General features: G+C 47.7%; 1 protein-coding gene across 5 annotated transcripts in view; it reads right to left on the bottom strand.

Moving 5' to 3' along the window:
• Positions 1-19,522, bottom strand: part of fhdc1 (FH2 domain containing 1) — a 159,647-nt gene that overhangs the window by 54,905 nt on the left and 85,220 nt on the right. For all 5 annotated transcript variants that reach the window (XM_038792010.1, XM_038792008.1, XM_038792007.1 and 2 more), the window contains one exon: positions 5,302-5,404. In XM_038792010.1, the coding sequence (XP_038647938.1) occupies positions 5,302-5,404 (103 nt within the window). The remainder of the gene's footprint in view (positions 1-5,301; positions 5,405-19,522) is intronic.

Below are 19,522 nucleotides of genomic sequence, written 5' to 3'. Positions count from 1 at the left end.
TTATTCTTGGAAGGAATGCAGTGTACATTTACCAGATTTAATAGCTGGAATTGAAGGGTTAAATTACAAGACAGGATTAGACAAACTAAAGTTATGACCCCTGGAATTTCGAAGATTGGGGGTGATTTTGAGATATTGGGCTGGATTTTCCGCCGTCGGGATGCTCCGTTTTGCCGGCAGGGAACTGAACCAGAAATCTGGCATGGCAGGACGGAGAATCCAGCCCATGGTGTATAGAGAGATGCTATTTCCTCTGGTTAGGGAGTCTAAGACTAAGGGACATAGTCTAAAATTACAGCCAGACCTTTCAGGAGTGAAATTTGGAAACACAACAATGCGGATGAAAGCTTAGAAATCTCTTGCACAAATGTGACTGCTGCTAGATCAATTGTTAACTGTAAATCTGAGATTGTGGGGAAAGATGGGTAAATGACGTTCAGTCCCAGATCAGCCATGATCTCACTTATTACATTTTCCATAGAGCAAAATAAAGATTGGGACAGACACCATCGAAGCTGAAGTATCAGAAACAAACTTTAAACATTCTATTAAAATACTGTAGCATTTTTATCATAATGGAAAATCTTGACATTACACAAAAATGAATTCATTTCCCATGAGAGGTTGTTTAGTAATTGTAATGACTTTATACACCGTTAAAAATCCAGTTACATTTCACTAACATGGTACACCTTCTTCAGGGGTTATTAACAGTGACATTACAATATGAAAGGGGAGCTCTTGTCAGTTCAGTAATTTCCAAAGATTACCATCTGCAGGGACATTAACAATGCACCCTGTGGAGGAGCAGGTGTTTAACTGCGCATGTTCAGATTCCAGATGTTGTTAGTTTCAAGGGCAATTATGGTGAACACTGACAGCTACACCATCATTCCAAATGCAAATTCTCAGCCATTATGATGTTCCATAATACAACAGCAACAGCTACTACTTGTCTTTATGTACTTCGCAGGAACATTATCAAACAAAAGGTGACACCGAGCCACATAGAGAGATATTGGCCGAGATTCTCTGGCTTTCTCATTACATGTTTCCCGGCAGCGGGAGGCAGCCCGCCGTTGACCAACGGCAGTGTCTTCTGGTCCCGTCACTGTGAATCCACCCCACACTGCCGGGAAACTCGGGGCAGGGATGTGTTGTCAGCGGGTCCGGAAGGACCCGATGGCGTGAACAGCGAGAAGATCTCGCACATGAGGTCAGAAGACCAGAAGCGTTTCAAAGATTAAGGTTAGGGTTTGTGTCTTAAAGAGAGGTAGAGAGGGAATTCCAGAGATTTGGGCCTTGGCAACTGGTGGCACAGTGGTCAATGGTGGAGAGATTAAAATCAGGGGATGTGCAAGAGGTCGGAATTTGAGGAACATAGAACAGTACAGCACAGAACAGGCCCTTCGGCCCTCGATGTTGTGCCGAGCCATGATCACCCTACTCAAACCCATGTATCCACCCTATATACCCCCCCCCCCCCCAACCTTACCTTTTAGGGCACTACGGGCAATTTAGCATGGCCAATCCACCTAACCCGCACATCTTTGGACTGTGGGAGGAAACCGGAGCACCCGGAGGAAACCCACGCACACACGGGGAGGACGTGCAGACTCCGCACAGACAGTGACCCAGCCGGGAATCGAACCTGGGACCCTGGAGCTGTGAAGCATTTATGCTAACCACCATGCTACCGTGCTGCCTGAGTGCAGATATCTCAGAATTTGGTGGGGCTGGGGCTCAATCTATGGGGGATTTGAAAACAAGGTTGAGAATTTTAACATTGAAGCGGTTCTTAACTGGAAGTCAATGTATGTCAACGAGCACAAGGCTGATGGTGAACACGGGCAACTGTATTGTGCTGCTCCCAAGTATGATATAAACATTGGCCAGAATATCGATGAGACCTCCCCTGCTCTTCTTCACAATACTACCGTGGAATCTTTTACACCCACCGGAGAGGGAACATGATTTAATATCTCATTCAAACAAATTGCACTTCCGGTGGTGCACTGCTTTATTAGAACTCCAACGGGCGTGTCAAAGGATTTTGTACTCAAGTGAGGCTTCAACCCTCAGCATTTGGACTTGGAGGAGAGACTTCCACCTCTTAGCCATGGCTACACCAGCACACATAACAAGGGGTCAATAATAAAGTATATACATGATTTGGAGCTGTGGACAATAACGAAGCAGACTACATTTGCAGGAAAGAACAAGTGTGAGGGGGCTTTCAACCATTAAAGAAGAGGCAAACCAAATAAAAAATACTGAAAGGCAAGTTGTACTGATTGAGTGGTTAATGGCATTCGATGTGAACAAATGCAAAGCAATGAAACTAGGGAGCAGAAATAACCAGCAGTAACATTGATTAACAGATCAATAGGGCAGCACGGTGGACTTCCGGTGGCGCCCTCGAGGAGACAGGTCGCAGGTCGGATCGCTCCCGCCCGAGATGGGCAAACGGACCTTTGTCAACGGACTTTTTCGGGACCTGGCAGCCTGAATCGGTGGAGGAGACGATAGGGAAGAGGCTTCCTTTCCGGGGTATGGGCAGCTGGACCAGAAGTGGTCGAGTGGAGCGGCAAGGATCGAAGCGGGAGCAGCAGGGACCCCAGGCCGGGCGGCCAAGCATGGCGGACGGCGGGGACCGGGGAGCGGAGGCTCACTGGCCAAGGGAGGAGCAGATGGAGTTCTTCAAGAACTGTTTCGCCGAGCTGAGGAGGGACACGCTGGACCCGATGAGAGCGGTGATGGACCGAATGGTCGAGACACAGGCGGCCCAAGGGAAGGCGCTCAGGGAGGTTGAGGCGAAGCTCTCCAGTCAGGCGGGCACGGTAACGGAGCTGGAGCACGAGGTGGAGGAGCTGAACGCCCGTCAGAGGAGGATGCAGGAGCAGCTTGAAGAGCTGGGGAACAGAGCCAGGAGGCAGAATTTACGAATCGTTGGCCTCCCCGAGGGCTGCGAGGGGTCAGATGTGGGTGCATACGTGACGGGTATGCTTGAGGCGCTGATGGGACCGGAGGCCTTCCCTCAACCCCTGGAGTTGGATGGGGCACATAGAGCCCCCGCAAGGAAGCCCAGGACAGGCGACCGACCGAGGGCCTTGGTGGTCCGCTTTCACCGGCTTGCTGACAGGGAACGTGTACTGCGATGGGCCAAGGCGGAGAGGAGCAGCAGATGGGAGAACTGCGAGGTGCGCATTTACCAGGACTTGGGAACGGAGCTGGCCAAGAGGCGTGCAGGATTCATCAAGGTAAAGGCAGCCCTCTACAAAAAGGAGGTGAGGTTTGGAATGCTATATCCTGCAAAGCTTTGGGTTACGTTTGAGGAACTCCACTACTATTTTGAGACACCAGAACAGGTTTGGACTTTTATTAAAGACAAGAAGCTGGACGTGAACTAATGAGCACTTAGTTCTTTCCGTGCTGTACAGTGGCGGCGGCCTGTTAACTCAAAATTGCTCTGATTAGGACTTGTACTATAAGAAGAAGCTGGACTGGAACTAAAGGACTTGGGGCTCTCAGACCTTTTGTGTGGCGGCGGTTTGTTAAACTATCCTGTACTGTAATGTTTTATCCAAGATTGTTTTCAGCCTGGACAGAGAGTGGGGGCTGGAGGGCGCACTGTTTAGGGTCCTTTGGGGGGGATTGCAATGGGGGGGGGGGGCCTGTGTTTGGTACTTTTTGGCGCGAGATCGGGGCCTCTGATAGGGGGATGGGCTAGGGGCTAGTCACGGGACTTGAAAGGGCTCGGTGGGATACAATTAGGTTAATGGGTCCCTGGCGTGTGGGGGGAGGGCCTGAGCGCTAGGACGGGAGACAGGTAGGCGCCAAGGGCAGGGGTCAGTGTGGCTAGCGTAGGTCAGGGGGCACCAGGGAGATCGGAGGGGGGGCGGGGCGGGCTAGGGCCAGGCGCAGGGCTGACCTGGCAGGTCAGGCCTTGGGGAGCAGGGGAGACCAGGCGGAGGGGGGCGGGGAGAGGGAAGAGGGTTAGGGCCACGTTAGTTTAGTTTAGTTGAACACGTGTGGCATGGGCAAACAGAGCTGGCAGGGAAAGTGCCTTATGGAAGGATCTTTGGCTTCAACACTTATTAACATGTTTATTCTTTCCCACTGTTCGTTTTCAATATGTTAAGGCTCTTTGCACAGGGCCATTTTTCTCTCTGTAACTGTTACAAATTTGTGTTAAATAAAAAACTTTAAAAAAAAAAAAAAAGAAAAATAGGGCAGCACGGTGATGTAGTGTAGCACTGCTGCCTCACGGCGCCGAGGTCCCAGGTTTGATCCCGGCTCTGGGTCATTGTCCGTGTGGAGTTTGCACATTCTCCCAGTGTTTGCGTGGGTTTCGCCCCCACAACCCAAAGATATGCAGGGTTGGTGGATTGGCCACACTAAATTGCCCGTTAATTGGAAAAAATGAATTAGGTACTCTAAATTTATTTTTTTAAATGATTAATAGATCCATGCTCAGTTAACACATGACAGAAATCTGAAGTTTTGAATTGCATATTGAAACAAACATATGGCAGCAGTACAGAAACAGGGAGATAGAGAAAAAAAAAATCACAGGAGGTAATGAGTCTTCATAAGGTGTGACTACATGGGTACATTTGCCCTACTGCAAGCATTACAGGCAGTGTAAGAAGATCAAATCTGATAAATAGCTTTTGTTCCCTGAATTAAAAAGCTGGACTCTGGGACTCTTTATAGGAAAGAGGGTACAAGGAAACATTACTCAACTGTCCAGAATTCTGACGGGGAAAAAAACAATCAGAAACTCTGATCATACATCTTAGATCATAACAAATTTTCAGAGCAAGGATATGAAATGAAAATGAAATGAAAATCACTTGTCACAAATAGGCTTCAAATGAAGTTACTGTGAAAAGCCCCTAGTCGCCACATTCCGGCGCCTGTTTGGGGAGGCAGGTACGGGAAGTGAACAGTGTTGCTGGCCTGCCTTGGTCTGCTTTAAAAGCAAGCGATTTAGCCCTGTGCTAAACCAGCCCCTATGAGCTTCAGCCTGCAAGAGGGAAGGTGGACAGTTTAACATTTTATGTGGAAGATGGTGAACATGCAGAATGGGCCATCTGCTAAGGCAGACAGCATGCAAAAAGAAAGAATTGGATAGGTAATTGAAGGAGTGCAGGATTGGGGATCGGAGATGTCAGATGGTGACACTGGAAAAAGAAAGGCTTTTCAGGTCCTGTACCTTCCCATGTTCTGAAAGCTATTAATCATTCAGGCTCATTCTCATTATTGGGAAGCAAAAGAGTTACTGCTGACAAGTCTGACCTCTTCTGCCTCCGGCAATATTTTGAGAAGTTCACGGAGTTTTTCCGAACCATAGGCCTCGCTCCTTCCTGACCGCATGTCTTCAATGATGCACTGATTTGACCTTAAATTACAAGAGAATAACCATTAGTATTTCAATTATACACAGTTAATATAGAAGATGCAAAAGAATGATTGCATCCCAAGTTCAAATTATTGTTTATTGCATGGGGCACGTGTAGTAATGAACATGTGAAATTTTCAAATCCCGTCTGCTTAAACAGTGGAAAACAAGCACCAATACAATTATAGATTCTAAACTTGGGTTGTGTCTGGTGAGATCATTCTGTGTTCTGTAACACTAGAGGGAAGTATTGTAGTTACAGGCCATTCTCACTGACAGTGGTCCTGGTGGAGGCAATTTGAGGCGATGAAATGAGTCAGTACACAAGTTGTATATTGATTTTTCCCTGGAACATACTGCAACTGAGGTGCTAAATAAGCCTTGTGGCAAGTCAGCTTGCAGTGCTGTAAATTTAAGCTGCAACCCACAAGTATCCTTGTGACACCTGCAATTAGCTGCTGTATGACTCATAATTACTGGAGGGAAGAAGGATTGGTGCCTTCTCCTGATTTCTTTTTTGGCATGGATTTTGTGCATCCAAATTTTCCACTGATTCTTTCAACTACGACTGTTGTTGTGCCTCCGAGTTAAATAAATAGATAATGGGCAGGATTCTCCGCTGTCCAACGCCGATGTCGTAATCGGCATTCGGGTGGAGAATGCCTTCCGATGCCCAAATCGGCGGGGGGGCGCCGGTTTGTGAGTCTCCAGTCTCTCCGTAGTGGCATCATCGCCCCGCGCCACTGCATGTCACTGCAACGCCATTGGTGCATCATCTGCAGGCCCTCCCATGATGCTCTGCCCCCAATGGGCTGAATTAGCGACCGTATAGTTGACACGTGGTCTGAGCCATCGGGAACCCAGCGAGGCGGCTGCAGACTGTGTCCAGCGCCCCCCCACTCTCAGCCGGGACCTCCTTGGGGGCTGTAGGGGACAGGTGGGGGGTGGCCAGGGGGTAGCCCGTGGGGTCGCATTTGGTGAGTCAGGTCCGGGCACAGCCGGCGCCATGTTGTACGGCGCGACCGCTGCAGGTCGTTGCCGTGTGCATGCCCGGCCATTCTCCGGCCGCTTTCGCCGCAGGAGCTGGGAGTTTCACCCGGTGTCGCTGCTAGCCGCTTGCCGGTTCCGGAATAGGTGAGGGTTCGCTGCCGATTTTGATGTCCTAAAACCCTGAGAATTCTCTGTTTCAGTCAGCACATTGCCGCTGAAACAGAGAATGCAGCCCAATGTTTCTGCAAAGGCAACATATTTGAAATTACAGCATGTACTGCAGAAATAGAAAAAAATACACAGAATGAAAACACATTCTATTAGTTTAAGAAGCACACATTAAACAATTAGAAATTCCACAAAGTATTTTAGTTAGATGTAGGTCTAAAGGCACTTTGAATTATTCTTCATCAATGTACTGATGATAACAACAATTACATCCAAAACAAGTCACGGCAGGGGATTCAAATAAAGTTTAAAAGTTGAAACTGCAGATTGCGGTGGGTGGGGGGGTTACAAAGAGAGATAGCACTTTGAAGAATGTAGTGAGGCTGGCGCCATCTGTTAGTCACAATGCCTGAAGTGAAAGGAAATTCATCTGAAAACATCTATCAGCTCAGTAAATTATTTGTAGTCGAGTCTGTAGAATTTCCTCATGTTTCAGTCCCCAATCAGCAAACACTTCTTCTGTCTTTTATTTTTAAAAAGCATATGAAGGATGTCTCGTACTTAAAAAAAGATTGCATTTTCCCAATTTTCATTTTTCAACGGAGTGCAATAAAACCTGCACTTCTGTGTGATCTGACCTCACTGCCGATAAGATACTTAAAAGGCAACAAGCCTGTAACTAGGGTTCATCTGACCAATCACACTGCAATCCAATTTGTCATTCCCCCCCCCCATCCCCCCAACATTCTCAGAGGAAAAGTCGTCTGTTCTCTGGGGACCCAGGATTAGACCACCAACTAATATCAATGCATGGTCTGAAAAAAGGATGGGGAGAAAGATAAATAAATAGGACTATATACGCTCATTCAAAAAGAAAACTTATTATAGGGTGGATGACATATGTTCATTACTTAATTTTTCCAACCGCTATACTACTTACCGACTGTTGCTGTGGCAACCTGAGCAGCAACGGCAGAAATTTACAATGAGGGATGACTGAGGCATTGAAACTCACTGCAATTAGTGAAGCTCTTCAACCTCACAGGACCAATTCTAATGGCTGAAATTAATAGGCACAGACATTTAAAACCGATGGGGCTAAGTTTACCAGTTTAATATGTGCTATAAAATATCAACTTTTAAAAGACTCAATAATACTTTTCCCAGATTGGAATTTTCTTCTCCTACACAAATTAAATTTGACAGCATTGTGTATGGCTTCGAACATGCGTCTTTCTAGTCCAAATTATCAGAGAATTACTTATCACTCTTATTGGTTCGCAGCCAGGACGGGCTAATAGAGTCATACACCATGTCAGAAGGCCCTAACAGCCATTTTAGCCCATTATTTTTTTTCAAGGGAATATAACACCCTCAGGACATTTGCGTTTATCACAAACGCACAACACAGGAGACATTTCAATGTTTAAATTCTGCTGCTGCTCAAGGGGGTGAAAATCCAACTCGCAGGGACATTTGAACAAAATAATTTAGAATGAATCTTCAAAATTACATCGATGGTCTCAGGTTGGCACAAATGCATCAATTGTTCACATAAACACAAAATATCAGCAAGGGCCAAAGTGGTAGAACATATATCGCATTATTTCTCAAGAATGTCTGCCTCACTTTTTACCATTCTGATTGCCATCCTATTCACAGGCGTTTATTTTACTTTATCTTTCACAGGATTTGGGCGTCGCAGGCTCGGTCAGCATTTGTTGCATTTCCCTAATTCCCCTCGAGAAGGTGATGGGGAACCACTTCCATGAACCACTGCAGTCTGTACTGGAGGTAGACCACAGTGCTGTTCGGGAGGTTTTTGCAGGATTTTGACTCCGAAACCGTGAAGGAATGATGACATAGGCGCCGATTCTGAGCCCGCACTCGCTGTCCGTAGGATCGGAGGCGATGGTGGAAAACCTCGAGAGAATCGGGAAACACAATTCTTGCCGGAAAGATCGCATTTCCCCATTTCCACAACCCTCTCTGGTGATGTCATGAGATTCATGGCCACAGGGCAAGTGCCTCATTTTAATAAATTTTAATACATTTCCATGTTATTAACATCCCCCGCCAAATGATGCCCTTTCACAAAATATTTATACCTCGCCAATGTTTATAACAGGTTTGGCCAGACGTGAGGCAGTCAAGGGAATACCTCTGGGCTGCAGTGGCAAGTATACTCCCTGGTGTAATACCAGGACATTCCCAGGAAGTGCCCTGGTACTGCCCCTGACACATATTTACACTGCCAATCTGTGCTGGGAATGTGCCAGGGGAAGACCCCAGTGGGAGCGGGGAAGCCGGCAACAATTGGGAGACTGTTACTGTAGTATGCTCGCTTCACGATAGAGGTGAATTTGCATTTCCTTTCTTTAACTTCCCCTTTTCATCCCTCTCCTTAAGATCTGGATGGCACGGTCACACAGTGGTTAGCCTCGGTTCAATTCCAGCCGAGGTAATTGTGTGTGTGGAGTTTGCACAATCTCCCAGTGTCTGCATGCATTTCCTCCGGGTGCTCTAGTTTCCTCCCACAGTCCAAAGATGTGAGGGTTAAGTGGATTGTCCGTGCTAAATTGCCCCTAGGTGGGGTTACGAGGGTGGGGATTGGGCCTAGGTGGAGTGCTCTTTCAGAGGGTCGGTGCAGACTCGAAGGGCTGAGTGGCCTCCTCCTGCTTCTATTTTCTACATATGTTTCTATGTATAAGTGTCACATGATGTGTAGTGATATCAGCATAGTGCTTGCACTGGCTTTGCAGATCATCATCTTAGATTGTATGAGCAACACTTCTTAATAAAACCTCTCATGTTTGAAAGAATCCAGGGTGTGGGCACTTCCATACCATTTCTGTTTGTGGCTCACAAAGAAATAAAATTTGGGTGCTCATGATCCTCTCTGAATATAGCTGCTTTGAGCATGCCAACCAACACATTGGACCTCTCTAAAGTCACTCTGTTGAAAATTAAGTCAGATACTAAAAAACTGTTGTTGAACATTTTCAGTGCAAGGAACTATTTTCTGTGGAGGCAGCAATGTAACATTGTCTGTGCAAGAGGTACTTCGAGATAATGTACCATAGGGTTCATGATCCAAGGTCTAATCTTTCCCCAGAATAAATATAGAACTTCATATGTTAAATTCTTAAGTTAAAATTCACAAATACCAAGAGGTTTTTCAAGAGCATTAATATTCTGGCAACCCGATAGTATTTTCAGACCAGGTTTGGTCATTATCAATCACTGTTAATTAATCTTTCTCAGTTTTAGATTGTCTACATTTACACAGAGATGAGCAAATGTGCTCAGTCAGAAAGCATGGGGAGGAGAAATTGTATGTTTTGCTCATGGTTTTGGGAACAAAGTAAGTGCTGCTTGGTCTGACTTTTTACTGTAAGAAGTCTTACAACACCAGGTTAAAGTCCAACAGGTTTGTTTCAAACACGAGCTTTCGGAGCACGGCTCCTTCTTCAGGGAATTCACCTGAAGAAGGAGCCGTGCTCCGAAAGCTCGTGTTTGAAACAAACCTGTTGGACTTTAACCTGGTGTTGTAAGACTTCTTACTGTGCTCACCCCAGTCCAACGCCGGCATCTCCACATCATGACTTTTTACTGTGATGGCTCATGCCTGATTCTCCTCAGAAGTTTAGCAGTCGCTACACAGGCCATGGCAACTCTAGGGTGAATTTCACATTTTTGGATGTGTTTGGAGTTTGTGGTGAGGCGGGAAATCCACGCGGAAGTGCGTGTTTCGCCACTTCTTGCACACAGCTTTTTAAGTCGGCAAATAAGGCATCTTGTGGTCACCTAGTGCAGGCATTGTCAAACTCGTGGGTCGCGGGCAGGTGTCGGGAGGGTCACGGAACCATCCATTGCGGCGCTCCCGATCACGCAAATCTGCACGCAACAGCCACAGCAGCCGGCTGTTCATAACGGCGGCTGCAAGCGTCCTTCAAAATGGCCACGAACATGCAAACAAATGCGGCCGCACTGCACATGCGTGCCAGATCATCAGTGCGCATGCGCAAAACTATGCACATGCGCGCCGATGATCGGGCACGCATGCGCAGTGCAGCCGCTTTTTTTTTTTAAACGGCCACAGCTTTTTGTTTTACGAGTTCAGGGGGGGTTTATTCATTTAACTTTTATTTTTTTCATTTATTTTATTTTTGTATTTTTTTACAAGTTCGAGGGGGTTTTATTTGATAAAATTTTACAGGACAAAAAAATGCAGAACTTTGGACAGATGGAGACTCCATACTTTCCGACACCGGAATGCTTCACCTTCATCCAACAGGTTGCATTGGAGGTGCATGTACGAGGGTCAAAAGGAACCAAAACCATTTCCTCCATTTTTGTCAGCAGCAAACAAGGTAAGAGAAAATGGTGGGTAGCGCAGGTCGGCCGGCGTTGGTCGCGAAGGTCGGCCGGGTTGGGTCCCGAAGGTTGGCCGGTTGGTAAAAACGGGTCCCCGGAAAAAAAGTTTGAAGAACACTGAACTAGTGGGCTCCTGGCAGGTTAGCTAAGAAAGGGATGGGCAGTGAGCCCAAACAGGCATTCAGGGTGAGAGGGGTCAGGCCATGAATAGAAAGCCAGTCATATGCACCCACATAACGGCATCCTGGCACGGGCTGGTGGAAGCTGCAGCAGGAACATTTGGAGGCAGATGTTTTTACCAAGAAGACTGTTAAATCCATTGAAGAATTGGAGCAGCAGCTAGTATGAGCTTCTTTTTACATTTTGCTGACTTGTGCCAACAGTTTAGCATTCAGGATCCTGTCAGGGAGGAACGGACATCTTAGTGCATCTGTTCCTGTTTAGACAGTCCCTCGGAGTTGAGGATGTTTTTTGCTCCCACACTAAAAATGAGTTGTTGGGGGACTGAGGAGTGCAATGCGTGACCTACAGTCTCTGACATATGGAGCAGATGGTGGTTGCAGGAGCGGGTGAGAGCGAGTGATTGCTTTGTCCTGGTTGCCCCGCGTTCCTTTTGCTGTCGACACTTGGTGTCAGTTTGTTCCCAGTGATAAAACTCAAGGTGTTCAGCTCCTTCCCGGATGCTGTTCCCCCACTTCAGGCGGTCTTGGGCCAGTCATTGCCAGGTGTCAGTGGGGATGTTGCACTTTTTCAAGGAGGCTTTGAGGATGCCCTTGGAGATGTTACCATTCCTCTGCTGGGCGGCACCCCGTTTTACAGAGGCTGAGCTGGTGACTCTGTTGGACGCCGTGGAGGAGAGGTGGGCAACACCCTACCCTGGCCCGGGAAGGAGGATGCCAGCTGCCGCCATTCACCGTGCCTGAGCACAGGTGCCAGAGACCATCAGAGTTGTCGGCAATCGCTGAGGTGGAGATCGGCATCGGTGAGGAAGAGAGGCCCCATTGAGTTGCAGCTCCCCGCGACCGTGTGTCACCACCCCCTCAATCCACCCTCACCCCCTCAATCCACCACTCAACCCCTCCCAAACAGCTCCCCCCCCCCCCCCAGGCCCCAACACACACCCCACTCCCCCCAGCTCGTGGTCTAATCATGCGTCTTGCGGGAGCTGCCGGCGATAGGGCGGGTACTTCTGGTGTACCCCGCTCCCAGCTACAGCCAGAACCCCAGGTGTTGACCAGCAACGAAGACAGGGATATGGACAGCAGCCATCAACCTGAATCCCAGAACACCCCGGAGCTCAAGTCCGATGATGACACAGATTACCCGTCACAGGTATCTCTAACACCCTACATCATCCCAGAGACACGCACCTCAGTTGGTAACCTTAGTGAAGAGCTCCCAAGGCACTCTCTGGTGCACACCACACACATGCTCCGGTACAGCAGGTGGAGGTAAGAACTCCTGAGGAGGTGGATGGTCGGAGGACGGCCCGACCCCAGGGACTAGCTACCGTCCAGATAGGTTTCAGGTTTCTGGTTGGGACAGTCCCATCGATCATGGAGATGCAATCGCAGAGCCAGGGACTACATGAGGGGTTATTGCCAAGCATCCACCACCTGCTGGCACAGGTGGAGGAGTGCAACCATCTGCCAGACACGTGTGCCACCCTGGTCAACACCGCATGGCTGGTGTACGCGATGGAGGCCTTGATGGCAAGGGTTTCGGCCATGGATCAGCATGTCCAAGGCTTGGGGAAATCTGTGCAGATGTTGATCGAGCCCAGGACAGGGCTGTCCTCTCACAGGCTGCCATGTGCCAGAGCTGGACATTTCAGCGGTGGTCCTGAGCATGGCCCAGTCACAGGGCCCCATGGCTAAGAGCGTCGGCAGCATTGCCTGTGTGCTGGCCAACGTGGCGCAAACACACTGGAAGTGGCCCAGTCCCAGGGGGAGATGGTGCAGTCACTGGCTGATGTGACCCATACCCAGAGGGAGATGGTGCAGTCACTGGCTGATGTGACACACACTCAGAGGGAGATGGTGCAGTCACTGGCTGATGTGACCCATACCCAGAGGGAGATGGTGCAGTCACTGGCTGATGTGACACACACTCAGAGGGAGATGACCTAGTCCCAGAGGGAGATGGTGCAGTCACTGGCTGATGTGACCCATACCCAGAGGGAGATGGTGCAGTCACTGGCTGATGTGACACACACTCAGAGGGAGATGGTGCAGTCACTGGCTGATGTGACACACACTCAGAGGGAGATGGTGCAGTCACTGGTTGATGTGACACACACTCAGAGGGAGATGGTGCAGTCACTGGTTGATGTGACACACACCCAGAGGGAGATGGTGCAGTCACTGGCTGATGTGACCCATACCCAGAGGGAGATGGTGCAGTCACTGGCTGATGTGACACACACTCAGAGGGAGATGGTGCAGTCACTGGTTGATGTGACACACACCCAGAGGGAGATGGTGCAGTCACTGGCTGATGTGACACACACTCAGAGGGAGATGGTGCAGTCACTGGCTGATGTGACACACACCAAGAGGTGGTGGCCCAGTCACAATGTCCTGTGGCACAATCCCAGACAGAGGTGGTCCACTCTCTGTGCTCCATGGCTGCGAGCATGCAGATCCTGGTTGAGACCACAGCGGGCCTCCGGGACTGGCAGTGCGAGGTGGCGGGGGGCCTCTGGGGTGAGCCCCCATCCCATGGAGTAGTTTGGGGGCCGTTGGGTACCCCAAGAAAGGAGGTGTTGGGGCCTGTGCCGGTGACTCGCAAGGATGTTCCCCTCCCCTCCCATCACCCCAACTACGGTCCATCCCCCGTCACTCCGGTCTTCCGTCTCTCCTCCCCCGCCCCGACCCCAGCCAGTGTCAGGACCAGCAGCCCACGGTCAGGTCTCTCCATGTCCCACCTCCTCTCTCTCCATCATCAGCCACAGCGCCTGCTTCTCGATTTTCAAAAGCACAAGTGAAACTCATCGTCAGGAACTCTCCTCCTCCTCCCCCCCCCCCCCCCCCCCCCCCCCCCGTGGAGGCAGAAGATCGCGGAGGCTCCGGAGAATACCGGGTCGGGCCTCTTAATGATATGCAGATGCCGTTTACTGTACGTGTGGAGAGGAACACATTGACGCCGCTGCTAAGGCACCGGAGAATTGCAATTTGGATGAAACCGGCGCTTGCCACGATTTTGGCATCAGAACCGATTCTCCGCCCAATCACATTTCACGATTCTGGCATCAGCTGAACGAGAATCCCGCCCAATATCTCCAACAGAAGGCTAAATGAGATTATTAAAATAACTTGAAACAGCGGCAAGCTCTCCCTCCTTCAAAAGCAAATTCTTCTTCTGAAGTAAACCATAGTCTTGCTTGCAGCCTTTCTATTTGTCTTTGGAAATTCCTCTTGTGCCTGGCATGACTCCTTCCGAATGGTTTTCCTCTGCACCCATCAAGAAATGATGTGGCTACCTGGAATATAGGTCGATTAGCCTGTTAAAGGATAAACACAGTTCTCTGCAGCCCAGAGCAAGAGTCTAGACAGCTGTGTTGCCTGCCTGGTGCCAGGGTTGGGTGCACCTGCTCTGGGCTGGAGAGGAACTTGCAGTGGGAGAGGCTGGATCCTGTGACTGTGGTCCATGTCGATACTAATGACATTAGCGGAGCTAAAAAAGAGGCTCTGCTGAAAGTATTAGCAGCTAAGGGCTCAATTAAAAAGCAGAGCCTCTTTGGGTTACTACCTAAGCCATGAGTAAATTGGCATTGGGTAAATCAAATTCGAGAGTTAGATGCGGGGCTCAGGGATAGGAGAAATCAGGAAAGTGGGAGCTGTACCGGCTTCACCTGAATAATGTTGGGATGAGGATTCTGGTGAGTCGCATAACTAGAGGCGGCTTTAAACGAAATAATGGGGAGAGAGATCAAGTTTGGGAAGACGTGATAAATCAAAGAGAGAAGACAAGGTAAGAGAGCACGGTAGGAATAAGGGAAATATTGATCAGAGTGCAGCAGGAAGGGACAGAATGCACACGCCTAAGAATGCACCAGTAGTTAAGACTAGAGATTTTTTAATGGTTAAAAAAAAGACAGGATCAAACACTCTTTATCTGAATGCATGTAGCAGTTGCAACAAAGAAGCTGAATTGACCGCTTAAATAGAAATAAATATGTATGATCTGATAGTCATTACATAAATCATGGCAGCAGAATGACAAAGACTGGGACCTGAATATTCAAGCATCTATGACATTTTGGAAGGACAGGAAGCTCAGAAAGGATGACACTGATACAATAGTACAATAGAAATAAATTACCTTTCTTTCTGCAGATCAAAATTTCTGTTTTTGTTTCAGATTCCAGCATCCGCAATCATTTCCTTTTACATATAGATTGGGTGAATTGGATTGGCAAAGGTAATCTGGGTGATGAGATCATAGAGTGTTTTTGGGACAGTTTTCTTAGAGCAGCACATTCTAGCACCAACCAGAGTTGGTGCTATTCTGAATTTGGTAATATGCAATGATAAGGATTAATCAATGCTCTCATAATAAGGGCATCCCTAGATAAAAGTGATCATAATATGCTTGAATTTCACATTCAGTTTGTGGAGAGTTTAGTGGGCCGCAGGCTAGTGTTTTAAACTTAAATAAGGGCAATGAAGAGGGTATGAAGGCAGAATTGACTGACGTGAACAGGGAAATTAGGTTAAGGGATAGGCCAGTGGAGATGCAGTGCCAGACATTTTAATGGGATGTGGGCATCGATGACTGGGTCAGCATTTATTACGCATCCCTAATTGCTATTGAACGGAGTAGCTTCATAAGCCATTTCAGAGGGTAGTTAAGAATCAACCACATTGCTGTGCAGGAAGTCATATGTAGGCCAGACTGGGTAAGGGTGGCACGTTTCCTTCCCTAAAGGACATTAGGTTTTTACAACAATCAACAATGGTTTCATGGCCATCCTCAGACTTTTAATTCCAGATATTTTTATTGAATTCAAATTCCACCATCTGCTTTGGTCAGCTTTGAACCCAGGTCCCGAAAGCATTACCCCAGGTCTCTGGATTACTAACCAAGTGGCAATATCTCCATGCCACCACCTCCCAAGGAGATATGTCAGAATACTCAAAAAAATATACATTCCAGTGAGGAAGAAAGACTCCAAGTGAAGGACACACCATCCCTGGTTAACTAAGAAAGTTAAAGATACTATCAAATTGAAAGAAAAAGTGTACAATTCCTTGAGTGGCAGGTCAAAAGATTGAACGGAATATTATGAGCAAGGAATGACTAAAAGATTAATAAGGAGAGAGAAATTAGAGTACCAGAGAAAGTTAGCTAGAAATATAAAAACAGGTAGTAAGCGTTTCTACAGGTATTTAAAAGGGAAAGGAGTAAGTGAAGGTGAGTGAAAATGGGAATTAATAAGGAAACAGCAGATGAACTGAACAGATACTTTGTGTCTGTCATCATTGTAGAGCAAATAATATCCCAGATATAATTGTGATTCAGGAGACGAAAGGAAGGGAGCGGAGGAACTTAAAACAATTACAATCAGCAAGGAAAGGTTACTAAACCAGCCAGATCTATTCCTGGGGAGGAGGGCGGACACCCTTGCCTTTGCCTCCCTGATGGCCCGCTGTAGAATCCTGTTTGGCTGGCGGTCAGCAGCACCACCCAGAGCTGCAGACTGGCTGTCCAACCTCTGGGAATCTCTCCAAATGGAGAAAATCTAATTCGCCATCCGAGGGTCAGACGACGGCTTCCACAGAACGTGGGAGCCATTCACGCGACTGTTCCGGGACTTGTTTGTGGCCAACAAACAAGAGGAAGAATAGCCAGGTAGCCAAGAATCAGGGGAAAGTAGTCAAGAATCAGGGGAAAGTAGCCAAGGCATAAAAGGGAGAGATAGACCGGGAGGGAGGGAGGGTGGCAGCTAAACCTAAGGAAAGATAGGCAAACCGTGGGGGGGGGGGACAAGAGAGGAGAACCAGCGAGGTGGGGGTGGGGGGGGGGGGGGGGGGGGGGGGGAGCCGGAAGGAAGGCACGGGATACCAAAACGTGCATGACATCTCCAGGAGCGGGAAATTAGGAAAATAAAGACAGATGACGGGCGGAGCAGCAGAAGCGGAGGCGAACGCGAGACAGCAGCAAGATCCGTCCGGGAGAAGCAGGCGACAACAACACGAAACACAGCAAAGTATCGCACACTGTAATTATCTCCCCGGCACCCAAATGTATATTTGGCTCCCCAATTCCCCCCCCCCCCCCCCCCCGCCCCGCAAACAGTCGCCTACTTATGTGTTGTAAATAATTTTGCGAGGTGTACAGAGCTGCAGCTGTCGAGCTGGTGCACAATACCCTACCAGTTATTCTATTTCATTTTTTATTGTGTTTTTTTTTACTATGTACTATTTTCTTCTCTTTGGTATGTTTGGGTGTGCCCTTCTCTTCTATATATATATATATGTTTCTTATCCTGTGTACATAACGGTAATTATACCTTGTTCAAAAACCCAATAAAAAAAACAATTACCGGGTATTAAAAAAAAGGAAAGGTTACTAATAAAATTATTAGAACTAAAGGCTGACAAGTCCCCAGCTCCTGATGGACAGTATCCTAAAAGAAGTGGCTACAGAGATAGCTGATGCATTTTTTTCAATTTTCCAAAATTCCCGAGATTCTGGAAATGTCTCTTCAGATTGGAAAATAGCGAATGTGACTAGTCTATTCAAGAAAGGATGGAGATGGAAAGCAGGCAACTACAGTTAGCTTAACAACTGTCACAGGAAAACCACTGGAATCTATAATTAAGGAGGTTATTGTGGGGCATTTTGAAAATCTCAATGCAATCGGGCAGAGTCAACATGGTTTTGTGAAAGGAAGATCATGTTTGACTAATTTATTGGAGTTCTTTAAGGACGTAACAAACAAAGGGAGCTGAACTTAAGATTTCCAGATGGCATTTGACAAGGTTTTTAAAAATTTGTTCATGGGACGTGGGCGTCGCAAGCTGGGCCAGCATTTATTGCCCATCCCTAATTGCCCTTAAGGGATCTGGAGTCACACGTGGGCCAGACCAGGCAAGGATGGCACATTTCCTTCCCTAAAGGACATTAGTGAATCAGATGGGTGCCACATCAAAGATTACTACGCAAAATAAGAGCTCATACTGTAGATAATTATATATTAGCATGGATAGAGGATTGGTTAGCTAACAAAATAGGTATGAGTGGGTCATTTTCGGGTGGCATGCCACTGGGATCAGTGCTGGGGCCTCAACTATTTACAATTTATATCAATGGTTTGGATGAAGAAGCTGAATATATGGTTGCTGAAAGGATGCTTCTCCGGTGGGAGAGACTAGAACCAGGGGACACAGTTTAAAAATAAGGGAACTTCCATTTAAGATGGAGATGAGAATTTGTTTTCTCTTAGAGGTTGTGTGTCTTTGGAACTCTCTTCCCAGAAAGCAGTGCAGATAGGGTCACTGGAAATCTTTAAGGCAGAGATTCTTTACCAAGAAGGGAGTTAAAGGTTATCGGGAGTCAGCAGCATGTGGAGTTGAGGCTTACCAATCAGCTGACTGCTTTTCTGTGATGTCACTCTTGGGTTTTATTTTAAAATCAGCGCGTTTTCTGAAGGAAAAAGCAAGATGGTGCTGGAGCCTGGCGACTCTGCGAGCTGTCCCCCATAGATTCTCTCCCTACATCTCTTATAACCATTCTAACCTTCTGAAATGCTGAAGCTCAAAAAAACATATTATTTGTTGGAAAAAGCATCACTTTCTGATTTGTTCTAGTTAAAGGCATAAATTTTACATTTAAGACACGTCAGGTGATGACAGCTGAGTGGAATGTGTGGCCTGTTACATGGGGGAAGTCTTGGACCGTGTCTTAGATGACCACATGTGTGGGAAGTGCCCCCAGCTGCAGCTCCTGGTTTCAGAGCTTGAGCAGCAGCTGGAGACACTGTGGCACATCTGTGAGGCTGAGTGTCACATGGATAATATGTTCAGAGAGGTGGTCACACTGCAACTCAAGAGACAAGAGGAAAAAAGGAATTGGGTGACCGCCGGCAGTCCAGGAAGAACAAGCAGTTGGTGCAGGAGTCCCCTGGGATCCCGCTCACAAATCAGTATTGCATTTTGGAAGCTGGTGTCTCAGAGGAGTGCAGTCAGGGCCAAGCTTCTGGCACCACAAGCGGCTTGACAGTACAGGAGGGGAGGAAGCAAAAAGGAAGAACAAATGTAATAAGGGATTCATTCGTCGGGGAGCAGGCAGGTGTTTCTGCAGTCAAAGATGGATGTTGTGTTGCCTCCCTGGTGCCAGAGTCAGGGATGTCACTGAATGGCTGCAGGGCATCCGAAAGGGGAGGGTGAAAAGTCAGAGATCGTGGTACATGTTGGCACCAACGATATAGGTATAACGCAGGATGAGGTCTTGCACCAAGAATTCAGGGAGCTAAGCAGTAGATTAAAAAGCAGGACCTCGAAGTTTACAATCTCTGGATTACTCCCTGTGTGACATGCTAGCGAGTATAGAAATAGGATATTAGGGCAGATGAATACG

This window comes from Scyliorhinus canicula, chromosome 3, assembly GCF_902713615.1.
Source record: "Scyliorhinus canicula chromosome 3, sScyCan1.1, whole genome shotgun sequence".
Taxonomy (NCBI): domain Eukaryota; kingdom Metazoa; phylum Chordata; class Chondrichthyes; order Carcharhiniformes; family Scyliorhinidae; genus Scyliorhinus; species Scyliorhinus canicula.
Note: the sequence above shows the minus strand (reverse complement) of the source record. Positions and strands in the feature narration are given on the sequence as shown.